General features: G+C 30.5%; 1 protein-coding gene across 1 annotated transcript in view; it reads right to left on the bottom strand.

Moving 5' to 3' along the window:
- Positions 1–1,132: 1,132 nt before the first annotated feature.
- ADGRL4 (adhesion G protein-coupled receptor L4) overlaps positions 1,133–18,552 on the bottom strand; it is a 98,279-nt gene continuing 80,859 nt past the window's right edge. Inside the window, exons 13-15 of the mRNA XM_006919351.1 lie at positions 3,076–3,167; positions 1,551–1,719; positions 1,133–1,195 (exon numbers count right to left, since the gene is read on the bottom strand). Coding sequence (XP_006919413.1) covers positions 1,133–1,195; positions 1,551–1,719; positions 3,076–3,167 — 324 coding nt within the window. The remainder of the gene's footprint in view (positions 1,196–1,550; positions 1,720–3,075; positions 3,168–18,552) is intronic.

The following is an 18,552-nucleotide window of genomic DNA, read 5'->3' on the forward strand; positions in this document are numbered from 1 at the left end:
AAGATAGATCTGCTGTGAAAATTTCTACAGTTCTTACTGATTTCCTTGTTATAAATATCACTTTTAAATGTGTACTTTTCTGAACAGAAAAAAATAGCAATTCACTTTATGAATACTTTCATATTTACAATGCCCTTTTAAAAATGGTAAGTTAAAAGGGAATATTGCAATGTGAACTACAATATTTCTAAAGTTAAAAAAATAAAGAACTCAAATATACTAGTCTAATGAGATACAATATTTTCCAATACACTGAAAGGTTATAGAATAGAATTCTTCAGCTTTATTTACAGGCATGAACAGCATTTACAGGCATGAACAATATGATGTTTTGACACATTTATGTATTACTGATTAAGCATTTGAAGTCACAATCTGTGGAATAATTATAGAAATACCATATATCTTATTCTAATTCTAATGTTAACCTAAAAATGACAGAAATGTTTTTTTTTATGAAGTTTTGTGGCTTTTGGAATGTTAGAAAAGAAAATGGATAAACAGAGATCCAAGCTATTATAGCAGAAATTTAAGTTTAGAACAATTCATAAAATGGTAAGACATGTTTATTCAATTATTTATTTTAACTCTATACTTTTTCATTTAGTTTATAGAGAGAAAAAGTTTACTCAAAATACATCCCACTGTTATAACAGCCATTCCTTTTTAACTGTTTTATATTCTGCCCCTTCATTCTCTTATGTTCCACTTTCTGTAACAGAGCTCATCACCAAGGTAATAGGGGACTAGTTTTAAAGGCAACATCAGTCACAAAATATCAAGCCAATGGTTTCCTTTAGGACATTCATATATTTCTAGTGTTAGAAAGAAAATCTTTCCTTAGGCACAATGATATCATTCCTGAGAAACCAATTACTTTCCAAAGAGCTGCAATACTATTTTTGACATAACTAAGTCATGTAGGGAAGCATACTATAGCTAAATGGTACATAATTTTATCTCTTATTATATACATTTCCTATACTTTAAACAGAAAAACTGATTTAAAATATTTGATTTTCTAGTAATTAATAATTGAATAATTTGTTCCAGTCATTTTTATACATTGGCTATCCACAGCTTGGCTTTTTAAAATTTTTGTGTAGCAATAATTATCCATAGTTCCTTCTGTTTACCTTAAACATCCGAAACAACAAGGGACATTTTTGAACAATCTATAATATTCTTCTTGGATCTAAAAAAAGGAAGGGAGAAATGTTAAATAAAATTGCAACAATCACACCAAATTATTTTCAAATCACATTAAATTGTTACATTTATTTTTCTAAATTATTAATGTTTTCTGATTATTTGGGAGAATATGCTCAAGTGAATATAAGCTACATTCCTATTTCTAATAGCAAGTTTTTTAAAAGCATATTTTCCTTAGACTAGCTAGGTGTTCTGATTTTTTTTTTATACTAAAATGTACTGTGTTTAGGCAATAAAGGCACAAGTCATAAATCTATGAGAATAAGAATTTTTAACACTTTGGTAACTGATGCTACATAAGTATACTATAGAATTGACCAAAATAACAAATTGCTTACCTTTCTAGATAAAACACACAGGAATAAGAAAATGAACATCCCCTGGAAGGCGTTGCTGATGGTGAAGAGGTAAGCTGTCACCACTGATGCATGTACAACATGGAGCACCCCAAAGATCCAGGTGGTGCCAAGAAGGAACAGGAGAGCGAGGGCTCCTCTGGCACAAGACCTAGAACATATTTGAAATGTTCCAGTTAAAATTACGTATACTCAACACATCCATGAATTCCTCAAATTAGGTGGGAAATGAGTTTTTGGTATAACTAAGAAATCTTTTGACAAGACCAATAACAATTTTGAAACTGACAAACTGTGTTACAGTTACATGGGACAGCTTTTAGGGTATGCTGCTGCACTGTGGCAGGGATGTGCTTCCAAAATCAAGGCGGCATTATTAAAATATGGTACTTTTCAATGAATTTCCTTAATCTTAAAATATTTTTATCCGGTGTACTGTAGTATGTATGCTTTGATTTCGAATCTAATGTTGTAATAATTCCCGAAGGTAAGACATATATCTGTTAGGAAATATTTTCTTTAAGAAACCTTGAAAAATATACTATGAGAACTGGGGTCAGCACATGTGCTTGACATCAAAGGAAGCTTCTGTTTTTCTTTCAGGTTTAGTAGAGAAGAACATGTAAAATAGAAATCTAGATTTTTTTTGTTTTGTTTTTACAATATCTTAACCTCAAAATAAATTTATGTTGGAATATTGATTTCTTAAAAATTAAAAAATAATACATGTGTATACTCACTCTTACATATTTTCAACTTATTGACTTTTGGTATAACAATATTCAATTCTGCTCACTGAGAACACTGTCTTAAAAATGAGGTGACTGATGATTATTTTCTCATTCATTCTTAGTCTCAGCATTCTTTACTGCAGAAGATGTTTTAACAGTGTACCTCAGAAAATGAGTCACTTTTAACTTTATTAAAACCAGCACACTACATGAAACTATGAATGGTGAGGAGTTAGAAAAAGTAATCAGTCAAACATTTGCTAAATCCTAACTATAAATCTTGTGCATGGTATTGAAACTGCAGGAGTGTTCCCAAGCACTCAAACGTCAGTTGTGTCTAATGTTCCCTATAGTACTCTTCAGTTTTTCCTGAATAAACTATTTTCACAGTCTCAATAAATCAGTTTTAAAGAGAGGAAGATGAAGAAAAACAAATCATGGCAGCATGCAAACTAGGAAACAAGAAAGAAACAGTGACAAAGCTTTGAGAAATTTTTTGCAAAAGAAAATCACAAAGGGCTCCTTTTACTTAAAATAGTCATCATCTTTTCTTTCAAAGGAGAGTGTGTTTAAAAAGATTGTTTTACTTACCACTTAATCTATAGTGATTATAGGCTTATTAAACATACTAAATTCTATATAACAATAAGTATTTTAAATATGGAAGAAGAAAAGGTGAAAAATCATTTAAAAAATAGCCCTTCCAAAACTTATTTATACTTTAAGTTACTGAAGATTTTAATTACTAAAGAAAGTAGACTTAAAGAAACAATTACCTTATGTTCTCATAGCAACTAACTTCTGGTTTCAACCCTGCAGTATGACGAAAAACTTTGTATATGATAACTCCAAAAGCCAAGAGATTAACCTGAGAAAATAAATTAATTTTAAAGAAGGGATAGTTCTTATAGTAAATTAGATACATATAAAGCAAATAAACAAATAGCAAAAATTTTAAATAAACAGAAACCAGACCATCATGGCATTTTTATGTCTATTATAAGGTACAAATTCTCTGATAAACTTAGGCAAATAAATCTGTGGTTGATCTTTAAATTTCATGGAAATTGTTAATACAAATGGTAGTACAATTTGCTAGATTGTATTAAGCAACCTGTTCAAGAAACTTCTTCAGATGCTATGATCGCATCTATAGATTGATGAGCATCAACTGCAAATACTATGATTAATATACATATTAAGATAAATTTTGATTTGAAAACTTTATGAACACTTGAGAAATCAAATTTTCGTTCATTAAACTGTGTGTTGTTTCTCTGAGGACAAGTGTTAGTGATAATTCTGTTAATCCTTTAAAAATTTAAACTGGAAAAGAGAAATTGAAAGAGAATTAGAAAACTCAACAAAATACTCTCAATTTTCTATTGCTAGAAAATGTTTGAAAGTACATTCTTTTGTATGGTTCATCTAGCTATCTCCTCTAATATTTATATTGAGATTTCCTTTCCCTAGGTTTTACTTCAGAAACTTTCAAAATATTAATCAATAAAACAAAAGTTTGAAGGAACATATATTTTATTGATAAACATTTATCATTCTATTATTTGTATTTTCTAATATGGGCTAAGGAGAATACACAGAATTTACACCTCTTTTAAAGTGATTGCATTATGCAAAGTTTCCTCTATTTCCTTTTCGAAAACCTGTAAGTAGTATTTGCAGTGTCAGAAGACTAATTGAGGAAAATAGTTTAAATGAATATCTCTTTTACTATGAGCACACTAATAATTCAAAATATTAAATATTATAGAAATAATTTTTAGATTAATCCTTTATTGAATATATTTTATTAATCCAAATTTTTCAAAAGCTATTTTGTAATAATAGCAAGGGGCAATATTTTAATTTTCATCTAATTCTTACTTTAATATTTCAAAAGCTGATAGTTATAGAAAAATTATGTTTTTTTCTTCTATATTCTAAGGAGTTTTACATAGTTTCTCAAAATGAAGTTTAAAAATTATTATTATAAAAACAGTATAAAATAATGGGTCAGATAATGTCATATTTTCACTTCTCCATGGAGAGGTCCTTGAGAGAAAAATCTTTTAGAAGATTAAAGATCGAGTCCCTTCTTCCTGCTTCCAAACATTTATTACTTCTAATTATATGATTAATTTTAATTACATTCATGCTTCAATGCAAAGAAAAGTCTTCAGCAATTGCAGAGGGGTGATAAAGTATATTTAAATTGATTTAGTTGACAGTTTCACCTTATCGTATGTTCAAATAACTGAAATAATAATTTAATATTTAATTTTATAAATGTTCTTTACTGCTTATGAAAAAAGGATGCACAGTATTTTCTAGGTTTCTATAGCTGTAGCGTCTTTAAATAAATTTGGAAACTATAGTTGTATTTAATTTTACAAATATATCCATATTTTTAAATAATAAAAAATATTAAAAAATTTAGTTAGTATAAATAGTATATGCATAACAACATTGGTTTTAAAATCTTCAAAGAATTTTTACGAGGTTTTTATATTGAACTTGTTATCTCAACAAAGGAAGCATTATAAGATAGAAAAACTTTAAATGCTAAAAAAATTTTTCTCTAACATAATTTTTCCATATAAATAATTTATAATACTTATTAAATTAAGTTTCTTAAACTTCTGTTTTTGATAAAACAGATTTGGAAAATAGTTGCTCATACTGCTGTGGTTTCTTTAAGTACTTATACATTTGGATATGCTCTTCTACATCATATGCTAAATAGTGAGAAGTGAAAATGGAACATTCCCTAGGGGTGATCCAGTTCTAGAAAGCACATTTTTTTTTTCTGTACAAAAGGGAAAATGTTTACATAGTTATAAAAAGCAGGTGCTGCTGGACTAGTAGGAGACTAATTTTTATTCCATAAACTTGTATTTTCCCAATTGTAAGAGAGAACAGATGAAAACATTTTTATCAAAAGTTGTTTTCATTTTACATAATGAAAACAATCACAAATGCAGTGATTGTGTTATCTACATTCATTGATAATAATACAAATATATGGACTTTTTTTGAAAAGCTACTTTGATATTTAATAAAGGAAATAGTACAGAGGAATAGCTAAACAATATCCTCTCAAACAGTAAGCACATTCTAGATTACATACAAGAAAAGTGAACAAATATGTGATTTTGGTGAGAATTGAAGCAAATAATAAAATATGGAGCTTTTTATTTTCATTTATTATAAATGTTTAATAAAGAATTTATTAAGTGTCTGGTATAGTAATGTGGGCTGGTACATATGAATGAACAAAATAGAAATTGTCCTTTATTCTCATAAACTTATTAAGAAAATATATAAACAAATATTCATCCAAATACTTATAAATCTACAAACTGTGATATATGCCATTAAGTCGCAAATTTAGATTGTTAGGAGAGACAAAATGGGTATGGATTAGAATGAAGTTTCGGGAAGTATCTCTTAAGATTTAGCATTTAAAACAGAACCTGATGCATTATAATGCACTAGCAGATCAATAATGAGGGGAAAAAGGCATTCCATGAAGTGAAATGTTGTAGAAAAAAGCCATGAGGCTTGAGAGAGTTTAGAATGCGGTATGGCTTTAAAGAATTAATAACAGTGGCTGAGGTATAGTACATTAAGGGAAAGGTAGGAGGAGGGGAGGTGGGTGAGGTAGAAAGTGATGAATAATATCTAGATTTTATCTTAAATGCAAAGGTTTTTATTTGTTCTTTTACTCAGAATCACTTATGTACTCTAGGTCTTTTCCTCAAGGAACTAGCAATACAATGGAGGAGATGACCAGTCAACAGGGAAGTATAACACTATTCAATAAGTGACATAATAAAGTAAAGTTTGCATAATAAAGTAAAAGAACACAGGATGATACCCTAACATGTGGTTTCTAAGCCAGTCTTGAAGGACCAGTAGAGCCAAAGAAGGGCAACTCAGAGAAAATAAGTGGTCATTTCAGATCTGGCATTAGACCTACTTATATACACTCATTTCTCAGGTGATCAGACACTCTGACTGAAAATACTACCTTTAGGTCCTGTCTGACCTCTCTACTGGGAAGTCTAATTGGAAAAGCCTTGTAACTGGTCTCCTCTCTTCCAGCCTTGCCTTCCTATAGTCTATTATCATTACACAGACAGATTGATCCCTTTAAAATGTAAGTCAGACCATTTCTCTCTTCCCTCTGAGTTAAACTGGCTGGCTTTCCCTCTGAGTTAAACCTGAAAATTGCACAATGGCCTCTAAGGTCTGAAATGGTATGCCTCTTCCCTCAAGTTCTGCTTTGTCCTCTGATCACTTTATTCCATTACATTGGATTCTCTGTCCTTCCTCCAACACACCAAGCATGCCTTAGGATAGTTCTACTTGCTGGGCCCTCAGATATTCTCATAGCTCACTTCTTCACCACCTCTTCTTAAGTGCTGCTGATCTACATACTGCCTCTCAGTTCACTTTTATGAAAATCTTAAACCCAAATGATAAATCAGATCTGAAATAAATTCTGTGGAAATGTAGAAAATGATGGTATTCTTTACTATGTTTGGACAATATAGATTCTGTATGCCAACATGTTCTTCCCTAGCTTTTGTCACTAGAAAACTGACAAAGATTCTCCTTAACCAAACTTTAGTCAGGTTCCTCTCAGCCCTTTTCTCATCTAGGTCTTGGCTTTAGGCTTCAGTGTCCATCCTTGCAGAGTCCAGTTTTAGCAGGAATCCTGCTAGGTAAGCTTAAAGAGGATTCTTCCACTCTTGACATCTAATCACTTTCAGTATCTAATCAAATTTGTCGTTCGGCCTTGGTATCTGATCACTATGGCCTGCCTTTCAGCCAGAATCTTGTTAAAGTAAGAATTCTCCTCAACTTTGATGTCACCTCTTAGTACATTTCCATCCACCAACTCCCCCACCCCCAACACACAACAGGTTCCTTGGCTCTAATTCCCAGATGTCTTTATTGCATTCAGAGTTGAACTGAACTTCTCTCCCCTGTTGTGATAGTCTTGACACCTATCACAGTAGTCCAAAATAAACTCTTTCTTATCATTTTAATAAGTATCAGAATAATTTTTTCTTCAAAACTCAGAGCCAAATCCAACATCATGTTATAATATTCAGCAATTTGAGGTAAATGGAAAAACCTACATTTGCTTATTTTACACTCCCTGTATTCTCTTTTACTTATAAAAATATGAACTAGTTTAAATCTCTTTCCTAATAGAGTGAAAAACTGTAAATAAGAATAAGTATCACTTAAATGCATATGACTTTATTTACTTAGAGGTGGAAATTAAGTTGAAACTCTGCATTTTACATGGTATAGAAAAGTATCTTTTGAGAGAAAATGTTTAATAAAATAAATATGAACAGTCTGAGATAGGAGAAACAAAAGCTCAAAACAAATTATATAGAATTAAAAAGAATTTCTGATAAGAAATAGTTCACAGTTATTTCAGAAGTAATGACTTTGAGGATAGAGATAGAAATATATGTATTTTAGGTTAAATAGGAAGATACTATTAGCACTGTACTTACAGGCAATGATGACATCAGTGATAGCTGACTTGAATATATGAGTACTTTTTTAAGAAAATCATTATTAACCTTAAGAAAATGGTGTCTTTAAAATGATTCACACCTTTGCTCATTAGTGTTTACCTAGATGTGCTGATTTTACTAGCTGTGTTTCCTTATTATTTATCTCTAAGTGTTAAAGCCATAAAAGCACAAGGGATAATTAATGACTTGCAATGAAAAAGTATTCATTATCATTTATGTCTCAATTAAAAAAAAACCCAAAAAACAGTTCTAGCTTGTCTAGGAATCCATAATACTTTTCTAGGAATAAATAAGACAAGGACATTAGATGGCAAACAAAAGAACTCTGAAATTCATAGCTGTACTTTAGAATACAGAAGATAATGAAAATAGCTGTGAAAAAAAACTTCAAAGTCATGAAAACTTGACCCTTGAGAAAAAGTAATATTTTAAATTTAAAATCATTCCCCTTGCTTCATCTTAAGAGATATTTATCTGTACAGAGATCTGTTTCTTAACTTCATTTATATATGCAGTTACTTCAAAGTTTGGCACACACGTTCTGATGTTTGACAGAGTGTGATAAAAATTTTTAAGTGCCTTACTTTTTTTAAACAAAAAATTTAAATAGATGAGCTGGTGAGAGAGCAGGAGCTAATTCTGAAAGATTTAGACCTACAGGTACATTCAACCCAAGGGCTTCACATTCAGACTTCAAAATGAAGCATCCCAATCAGTCATTTTTCCTTTCTTAGTCTTTTTCTCAATAATTGATGAAGCCATCTATATGCTGATGTCAGATCTCTCCAAAAAGAATGAGAAAATTTCTCTTACAGCATTTTTAGATCCAAGCTTTAATTTTTCATATATATCAAATGGAATCTGGTTCATTTGAGAATGTGTCATGGTCACAACTACTGTGTCCTTTCAAATAATTTTATTACCTTTAAGTTAACTGGCCTAGGACACAGCTGCTTCTGCCATGGACAAAGGGTGGGTTTCTTCTGGCTGACAGAGAGGCCCCAAAAAATCAACTCATTCTCAATACCTAGACAACTGCAGAGATAGCTAAGTGGTTTTTAATTTAAGCTTTAAAATGGAAAATATGATCTATTAATTTTTTAAAAATTATCCACTAGCTAGATTAGAATCAAGTAGTTGGAGTTTTGTTTTCTGTCTGATTTTCTTTTTTTATTACTTCTCAATTGAAATCAACCCTTTAAATGCCTTAATTATAATGCTAATCCCATAGCATAAAATGTTACTTAAAAATTCAAATTATTAAGGGGACTATTTCAAGTATGCATTTAGAGTCACAGTTTTCAGTTTTATTTAAAATCATGCACCCTCAAGTAAACATATGAATTTTCTAAAGTCAATAATACATGTTTAGAAGTCTCTTTTAATGTTTTCTACTTAATTGTTAGAGTTTTAAAAAGTCATGAACAATTAGAGAAAAGCTCTGTTTTTCATGATGAAGTAAATTAACTGAAATAATAGATGGAAAATAATATGGCAAGAACTTAAATGAATTCTCTTTATAAATTTAAATATACATTTTTTCAATAATACTGTTGGAAAGTAAAATTAGAAAGCATTACTGAAGATTTGAAGAAATGAGTTTTAGAACAGAGTAATCAGTGTGATATATTTACTTCATATTCATAGTAAAGTACAAATTTAGTGTATTTTTGTGGGCTTTCAGCTCTGATAACCATTAAAACCAAGTATTAAAGTAAACTGAACTTAGATCTTTACATTTCAATTGTATTAAAAGCATAATCAATATTTCATTAAAAAATGAAACACTAATATTTTAATGAGGATCATATTGAAAATATTTAAATATTGTTCTTTCACCTTCAATCTTTTAAAATATATTTTCAAGTACATTTATAATATAAATTATATATGTAATAGATAATATAATATGCACAAAATATTAGAGTAGTAAATGTATGTAATTTTTAAAGATTAAAACATACATTTATTGAGGTACGTATATTTTACTGAGTAACTCTTTAGTCAAAAAGGGAGACTGTTGCCTTATATGATTTGACAGTTTCAAAAAAAGCAAGAGAATAAATGAATTCTGGAGCCACACTTCATGAATGCAAATTCCAGCTCTGATATTTACTAACTAGGCAATTTATTTAATTCCTTGTATTTTACTTTCCTTGTCTATAAAATATAGATAATGTTAGTACTGATCTCATAGAGTTGTTGTGTATAATAAATTACATAATTAATGTAAAGTACCTAGAATAATGCTCAACATATAAGATCTCAACAAACATAAATTATTATCACTAAGTTATTACATTCACATGAAAAAATGTTCTTCCAGATTGTCTCAGATATTGAAATGCCCAACAATAAATCTTATATACATCTAGTCAGCAAATGATAAGCGTTATTTTGTATTATGGTCTCATTGAACCTGTAAACAGCAGCTTAAAACGTTAGAACTTATATCTGTCGGTCTTTATTTTGGGCAATATGTCTTCAATAGAAAATAGAAGATTTTTTTCCACTTTCAGGACTTTTCTCTAAAATAATGTCATCAAAATAAATCTTATAAGTAGATATAATTCGACAATAAGTCAGGCATTTATCATTCACATAAACCGTTTCTCATTGTTGTAGAAATTCCTCTAGCATAGAATTGAAATTTTCAGGTAAAAAAATCTGACTCCCTTCAAAAATTTTATAGAAAAGGAAGGAGTAACTACATTTCAAAAGGCAATCCATAGACAAAATTACTGCATATCTAAGTATAAGAAACATTTTAAATAAGTTCAGTATGATATTCTGAAATGTTTTATGGGAGAGGGTAGTGATTTTTTCTTATATCACTCTAGTGCAGTATAGGGGTCAGCAAACTTTTTTTGTGAAGAGTTAGATAGTAAATAGTTGAGATTATGAGGGCTGTATGATCTCTATCACAACTACTGAACTCTGCCTTACCATTAAACAGCTTTATATAATATGCAAACAAGTGAATGTGACTGTATCATAATACAAATATATTTAAAAAAACAGGCTATGGTCATCGCTGACTCCTGGTCTAGAATTCAAGATCCGTAAAAGTAAGGACTTTTTTCTATTTTATTTAATGATGTATTCCCAAGGCCTAAAACGAAAGCTGTCATATAACAGATATTCAATAAACATTCGTTGAATGAATAAAAGAATAAAGAACGGTATACCCAGATCCTAGGTATCTTTAATGGCCTATGTAAAAGAGCATTCAACCATTAATTTGATTTAAAAAATTAAAAAATATATATTTGTCATCTCACATCTTCCCACATCTCTTGAGGTAATAGCTCAATAATTACACTCTTTTATTATGGCTAAAATCCTATTCCAATATATAATCATCTAAGGCATTAAAAATATTTACACTTCAAAATTTTAACATGTTTCCATTAGAAATATTTTAATAGCTGTCCGCCCCTGCACCCCACCACCCCAGTGTTTGAAAGAATAATTTACTGGTTTCTAAAACAGAATCAAAAGGTAGAAAAAAACTAAGAAATTTGTACACATGAAGGTTAAAGTGACCTCTGTGGGTGCAAGTAAATTTCATGGGCTTATTTTTATAGCTGGTTTTAACTGTAGATGGTTATAAGCCATAGAAAGATACCAGTAAAGGAACAAAGGTGAAGGAGAAAAACTATGTGTGAAGAATATTTACAATTGTTCAATTTAATGTAATAATGAAACCGAGTGATAAAATCTCTTTTATTAAGATATAAGCAAGGAAAAATGCTTTTTGTATATACATGCTGTACAAAATGAGGACAGAGGTTAGTAAGAACGAACAAATTTTATAAAAACTAATAGAAATCATTTGACTTACTCAGAACCTAGGATAGAACTTGCAAAATCAAGTTTAAAGATGTATATAAAGTTATCAGCAATTTAAAAGGCAAAAATTCAAAAAAAGAGACATAAGATTATCCCCCAAATTATTAAAAATTTTCCTTTTTTGACTTTTAAAGGATGCTTTTATTAATTTAATTTTCATTTCTTTTTGTAATAGTAGCTTTGTATATAGAGTTGGCATCATTATCTTCACGTACATATTAGAAATCCAATGCGTAGAAAGAACGCATGGTGTGGTATTTTTACTAACCATATTTTGAAACTTCTCCCATTATTTGGCCAGGACCTCATTTTATTCAGTTAAACATAAATGCCAGTGTTAAAATTCCTAGTGAAAGCATGCCACAAATAGATATAGGAATCATTCCAAAGGAGAAAAGAAATAAATTTAAAGTGATAGGCTATCATCAATGCTTCACATGTTATTTTTTTTGTGAAGTCTTCTCAAAATAATCTCATTTCCATGACGATGATTTCTTTCTTTAAATTTCTTTTGGGGGAAAGCAATTGACATTTTTTGACTACTGTGCTTGGTGCATTATTTATTTATTCATCCAAAAATATTACTTGACTTATTACTATGTGGTAAACCTTAAGGACACTAAAGTAAGAGAAATTTCATAAAGTTTTGCTCTCATAGTGCTTATAGTCTCCTAGAGAAGACAGATATGAATCAGTTTTTAATCAGTTATTCACATTAACACATGTGTCATTTGAAATTTAGGAAAGTATTCAAAGAGAAAAAAGAAGGCTTCTATGCAGGCATATAACAAAAATATAAAATAGACTCAAGCCACGGAGTACTTTCCTCAGGAAGTATTGTTTGAATTATTTGAAAGACAAAGAAGAGTTAAATGGATAAAGGAATGGCCAGAGGGAGGCAATAGAGAGTCTTTCAGTATAGAGGTGCTGAGATTGGAGGGTACCTAGACCCTCTCAAAAACTGTATAGCAGCCAATGTGATTAAAACAAAAGCCAGTGGGAGAGTCATATGAAAGGAGGCTAAGCAGCTGTCAGTGGCCAGAACACGCTGTGCCTCCTAGGTAGAATGTCCACTTTATGCCTGTTTGCCAAGGCCGGTATTTTTCATGTCTGTTGCCGAGTGTTCTGTTCAGGTTAGTGCTTACCTGAGTTTTTTATTTGTTAGCATCTTAAGATAAACTCAGATAGGTTCGGGATGCTTCACTTCCAGTTTTTGCCCTGTCTCCTGGGTTACTGTGTGAGAATCATGTATGCAGTGACCATTCTCACTTTCACATGTACTTGAATATGGAATATATTCTGCAATAGTCCACCTCTCCTTCTAGACCCTATCCAGATATGCTGTAAGCATCACCTTGCATTCCATACGCTCAGGCATGAGTGGTTAGGAACAGTATCAGGGAGTAGTAGAACAAAGATTCCAAATGCCTGTCATTGTCAGGCTCATGGTTCTCTATTTCAAATAATTTTTACCTTGTAGAAAAGAATTACTTTGAAAATAGATAGCTGAATAGAGATGTTTTATAAGCCCATCAATATAATAAAACTAATTTGAAGTATTTTTTTATCATCTACTTTAACTTTCAAAAGCTCCAAATTTTTATAACTTTCTCAAAAAGTCCAAATTTTTACGGAAAATAAACCATCACTCTTATCATAGGCTTTGTTTAAGGTTTTAGATTTGACCCCCAGAGCAATGTAAAGCCAAGAAAGATGTAAACGGGGGCAAAGAAATATTCAGAGTTGCTTTTCCAAAATATTACCTTATTTACTAATAGGTTATCTTAGAGTTGTCTGTTTATATGTCACCCTGATATACTTTTTGAGAGCATGGTTTCTCTATTAATCTCCCCTTAGTTCCTAGCACAGCCTTATTTGGGGCTTTAATACTTGATAAAATTCTGACATTCTGAAATATTCAAAATATTGTACCTATTTTTCTCCAGGCTTTTTCCTTTCATATTACTTGTACTTTTATTTTGGTTTAATACTACCTATATTGATATGGTAATATTAATTAAAGAAAATCATAGAATTTTTTAAAGAATCCAAAAGAATATATATATATTTCCTAAAGAAAATAGATCTGCTAATTAGAAGTATAAGATTAAGGACAATTTAAATGGATGATGCTTTTAACTCATCTTTTAGCTTCCATATATTGATCTATAATCTGATGTAGCCTGGATTTTAGGTAGGATATTTTGGTTAATTGTTGGATAATCATGGCAAGTATTCAGATAAAGCAATGCAAAATAGGGGAAGAAATGTTTACTGTAGATAAGATCTCTTTAATTTTTCAACAAGATGGAAAGTAATTTATTTTGACATCTTCACTAAGTAAAATAAAGAATGAAAGTTTATAAATAATTTTCAGAAGATGTGCATTTGCTAGGTCTCTCACAACTTACCCTGAAACCATTTGTAGAACTCGAGAGTTAGGAACAAGTTTTCCATGGATCTAGAAAATATCTACTTCCTTCAATCTTGTTTATATGGAAAGATGAAAGGATAGATAGTAGTGAAACAGCACAAAATGTGAATTCGAAATACATGAACTTACTTCTATCTCTCAGTAGCTGGGTGATCCTGAGTAAATTGCTTAAGCTTTCTAAGCCTTAGTTTTCACTTATTTAAAATACAAAGTGGTGTCTCTTATCAAAATTAAGTGTGAATTAAGCTCTACGACTAAAGGCTGTGCCCTAACACGGAAAAACTTGGGCTCTCTTTTTGATCAGATACCATCAGGAGGTATATTTTTTTCATCAGAAGGAATTTTAAATGTTCCTTTTGTGGGAAGCTCTGAAACTAGACATGACAACATTTTCATATGAGAAACAGAAATCAAGACAGAGACACACAGAGAGTTCTTTTCCTCAGAATGAGTAATTTGTATTTTGCAGAGAATATTGAAGAGGATAGAGAGACATGATAAATACTTCTAGGGAAGATTAAATATTTTCAGATGTGTAGAACAAGAGCTTTGCAAATGCTAATAAGGACTGAATCAAAGAGGGGCTCACTCTTGCAGATCTGCTTGGACAAGGACACTGTGCTATGCTAGAGGATGATCAGAACATGTACTGTGCTCTTGGCCAAGTTTGAGGATTTTATGAATTCTTAGTGAGTAGAAGCTTGAAGGTCTCATCTGTTAGCTACATAAGAATGCCATAACTTGTTTGAGTATAACCAGTTCTTCTCAACTAATTGGTACACTTCTTTAAAAAGCTATAAGTAGCAGAACCCCAACTGGTATATATAAATTCATAAGTCAAGATTATAGTCATTAAATATAGTGAAAATCTAGTAAATATATCTCTTAGTAAATACTATCACTATTTTTATTTTGATGTATTGCTGAGGTTTTTGAGGATTAACTGAGATGTTAAAAGGGTTTTATAAAGATTAAAAGACTATGCAAATGTAAAGTGAAGAAAAATTCTAATGACTATCTAATGGACATCCATAGTGCTTCCCTTTCATCATGCAGCATCCATCACTATAAAGCTGTATTTATAAAGAAATATCAGTGATGAACTTCACCTTGGTCAGCTATTTCTAATTGGGCTTGAGAAACCCAAGGGATTTTTTTTCAAAAATTTTTTTGATCTCTAATTTCTATGAAGTTATTCAATTTTTATGAAATTTTCTAGTATGAGTCCCAAGGAAATTATCTGTGAATGTATTTTCAGTAAGAATATGACTCTCACATATGGGAAATTTAAAACTACAAATGTATTATTTATGTTGTTTTTTAACTCCACTTTTTAAAATTCCAGCTACCTATTGTTTCAAGAAAGTCAGGATAATATGAAAAAAAAAGCAGCTAAATATTACAGGCACTGAAATGCTTATTAATACATAATATGGAGAAAAGTTTAGAATATTAAACTACCTCGAACATATAATCTGATGTAGTGTGGATTTTAGGTAGGATATTTAGGTCACTAAAATACATATCTAAGAAATATGATAACTTTAAATTAAAACATGTAATTAAAATGTTGATGCTCTTATCCACAACATTTAAAATTTACAATGGGTAGTCTTTCTAATATAGCTTCAATGGGATTATCTAAAAGACATTGCCCAAACCATGATTTTAATTCTTTTTAAAATAGTTATGCTATTTAAAGAAAGCTACAAAATGAACTTCTATATAAGAGACTTAATATTCATGTCTAAACTACTGGTTCCCAATGAAAAGAATTGGAGATATCATTCCCCATGGAACATTTAGTTGTATCTGGAGGCATTTTATATTGTCATATATAGGTGGTGGTGGTGGTGGTGGTGGTGGTAGTGTTACTGAAACTGGTGAGTAGAAGCCAGAGATGCTGTTAAACTCCCCCTGTAATGGGGACAGCCCCCACAACCAAGATTAAGTCCAAGGTGTCAATGGTGCCACTGGCTGCAGAACCCTGGCCTATCCTAATCTTTTCTTCGGGTTTATATATATCCCAATTTTGCCATTTAGACACCACAGTAAATAATAATCTCTAGCGCTGGCAAAAATGTCAGAAAGAGGACATTCTTATATATCATTGGTGGAAGTATCAGTTGAAGTTAATGTTTTGGAGGCAATTTGTAAATTTAATAATTTACCTCTAATTGCATTTCTACTATTAAGAAGCATTTCTTAACAATTTTATATAATGGATAATTATAACTATATTAGAACAAGGATTCTTTATGCAGTATTATTTGTAATAAGAAAATATTGAAAACAAATTAAATGTTTATCAATAAGTAGTGGTTAAATAAATTAGAGCATACTCATAATAGGCAATGATAAAAATGGTAGAATTGTATATTCTAACATTAGAGGAAAGATGAATATGATATATTGCAGGTTATAAATAATCAGATTTTTTGAATTTGTAATCAATGTTTTTTCTTAAATTTATATAAATTTATACATGTGTGTATGTGTGTGCACATACCAAATGTCTGGAAGGATCAGAGTAAATATTAACAAAACAGGTAGTTTAGTCATGAGAATATGAATGTGGGATGAAATATTCATATTTTACTTTACAAGTCTTATAATATTTGCATTTCATTCAAGCTTGAGAAATATGTGAAATTAAAAAATATAATAAGACTACATCACATAATAAATATGTATTTAGACATGGTCCATCTTGTAAGGGTTATGTAAGGAATTAATTTTTAAGTAACTTTTGATAGATATTTCTTGGCGAAAAGAGTTTAAGAGATTTTAGACTTAGAATAATTAGAGGAGGTCATTACAAAAAATTGAGTGGCGTTCTGGGTAAACCTGAAAAGAAGTGGGTAAATTAGCATTATAGAAACTCTCGATTATGAGAGTTATAATTTAAATTCAAATGAAAACTTTTTTTAGAAGAAAATGCCTTATTTGGACATAGTTTAATTAGTATTTGCCTCAATCAAGGAAATTTTATTCTTCAATACCGAACATGTCTATGCAAAAACTTCAATTTCTACTTAAAAGTTAAATTATTTTCACAAACCCTTTTTTATATTTGTGTACTTGAATCTAATCACTTGCGGAGTTTTAGTTGAAAGAATTTAGCATTAAAGATTAAAAATATTGAAGAAAGAAATAAATTATGAAAATTATCTTTAGTTTGCAGCTTGCTTTACAAAGACTTAGAAGTCTCTTTCTTGTATAATGTTCTTATAAAGTTCAATCTTGTATAACATTCTTATACAATTCAATCTTTCAAAAGCATGGGTAGGTCTTTTCATGTATAGTTACAATCTTAACATTCTAAATGTAGTGATTTATAGATAGAATCAGTGGAGTCACTGGTTCATACTTCAGAATTCTGAGAGATCCTTAATATTAATGAGTCAACACCTGAGGAGGTACTTTCATTTGATCAATACAGGAAATGTTGCTGCTCAAATACCTTAACAGTTATCACAGTAGATTAAAAGCTTGAATATTCCTTTGAAACAACATAACTAAGGGTAGAAAAAAACCCTCAATGCTGAATAAATTCAGTTCTTATACATTTACATATTGCCTTAAAGGCATTTTACATTATAATCCCAAACCAGACATGCCCCAGAGTTCCATTCATAAAACTAAGCAAATACCATTTATAGGACCTAGTTCTTACTTGATAGAAGATTAGTTATAAATCTGGAAAGGTTTTCATCAAGTTGTGTATTAATTAATGATAAGATTTTAGGCAGCAGAATTTTGCACAAGGTGGTAGGATTATTGAGTGCAAAAGACCAAGAAAATATTTTAAGGGACAGCAAGCATTCTAACAGGGATAAAGTTGTTGGAAGAATTGTTTTGTGGAGATACGCAGTGTGAAACAGGACTGAAAATAGGCAAGATTCAGCTAGATTACTGAGAATTTTATATATCAGCCTATGGTATTTGGACTATGGGCAAAGGAACTAGTGGCACTGGAATTAAGAAGGTAGGCCATAGATCCAATTTCATGAATGTGAAAATTAAGGCATAGAATGATCACACAGCTTGCCCATCAGCTAGTTTAGTTACTTACTGGCTGCTGGGCAAGGTGTGTAATCACTCTATGCCTTAATTTCTCCAACTTCAAAATAAAATAAATAATATACGCACACACACTGTCATTCTGAGTTGTTTGAACAATCGGATTGAATGTGCTAACACACGGTGAATGTTTAGGTTAATGCCAGGAATATACTGAGACTTAACATTAACATTCTTATTATTCTTAAAAATAGTTCCCATTATCTGAGTTGAGTTTATTATGGATAGATTAAAATGAAATGGAAGATAATGGCAACAGAAAAATAGGTTAGAAGACAATTGCAAAAGGGGCAAGGTAAAATGAAAAGGTGGGCTTTAGATTA

This window comes from Pteropus alecto, unplaced genomic scaffold, assembly GCF_000325575.1.
Source record: "Pteropus alecto unplaced genomic scaffold, ASM32557v1 scaffold25, whole genome shotgun sequence".
Taxonomy (NCBI): Eukaryota; Metazoa; Chordata; class Mammalia; order Chiroptera; family Pteropodidae; genus Pteropus; species Pteropus alecto.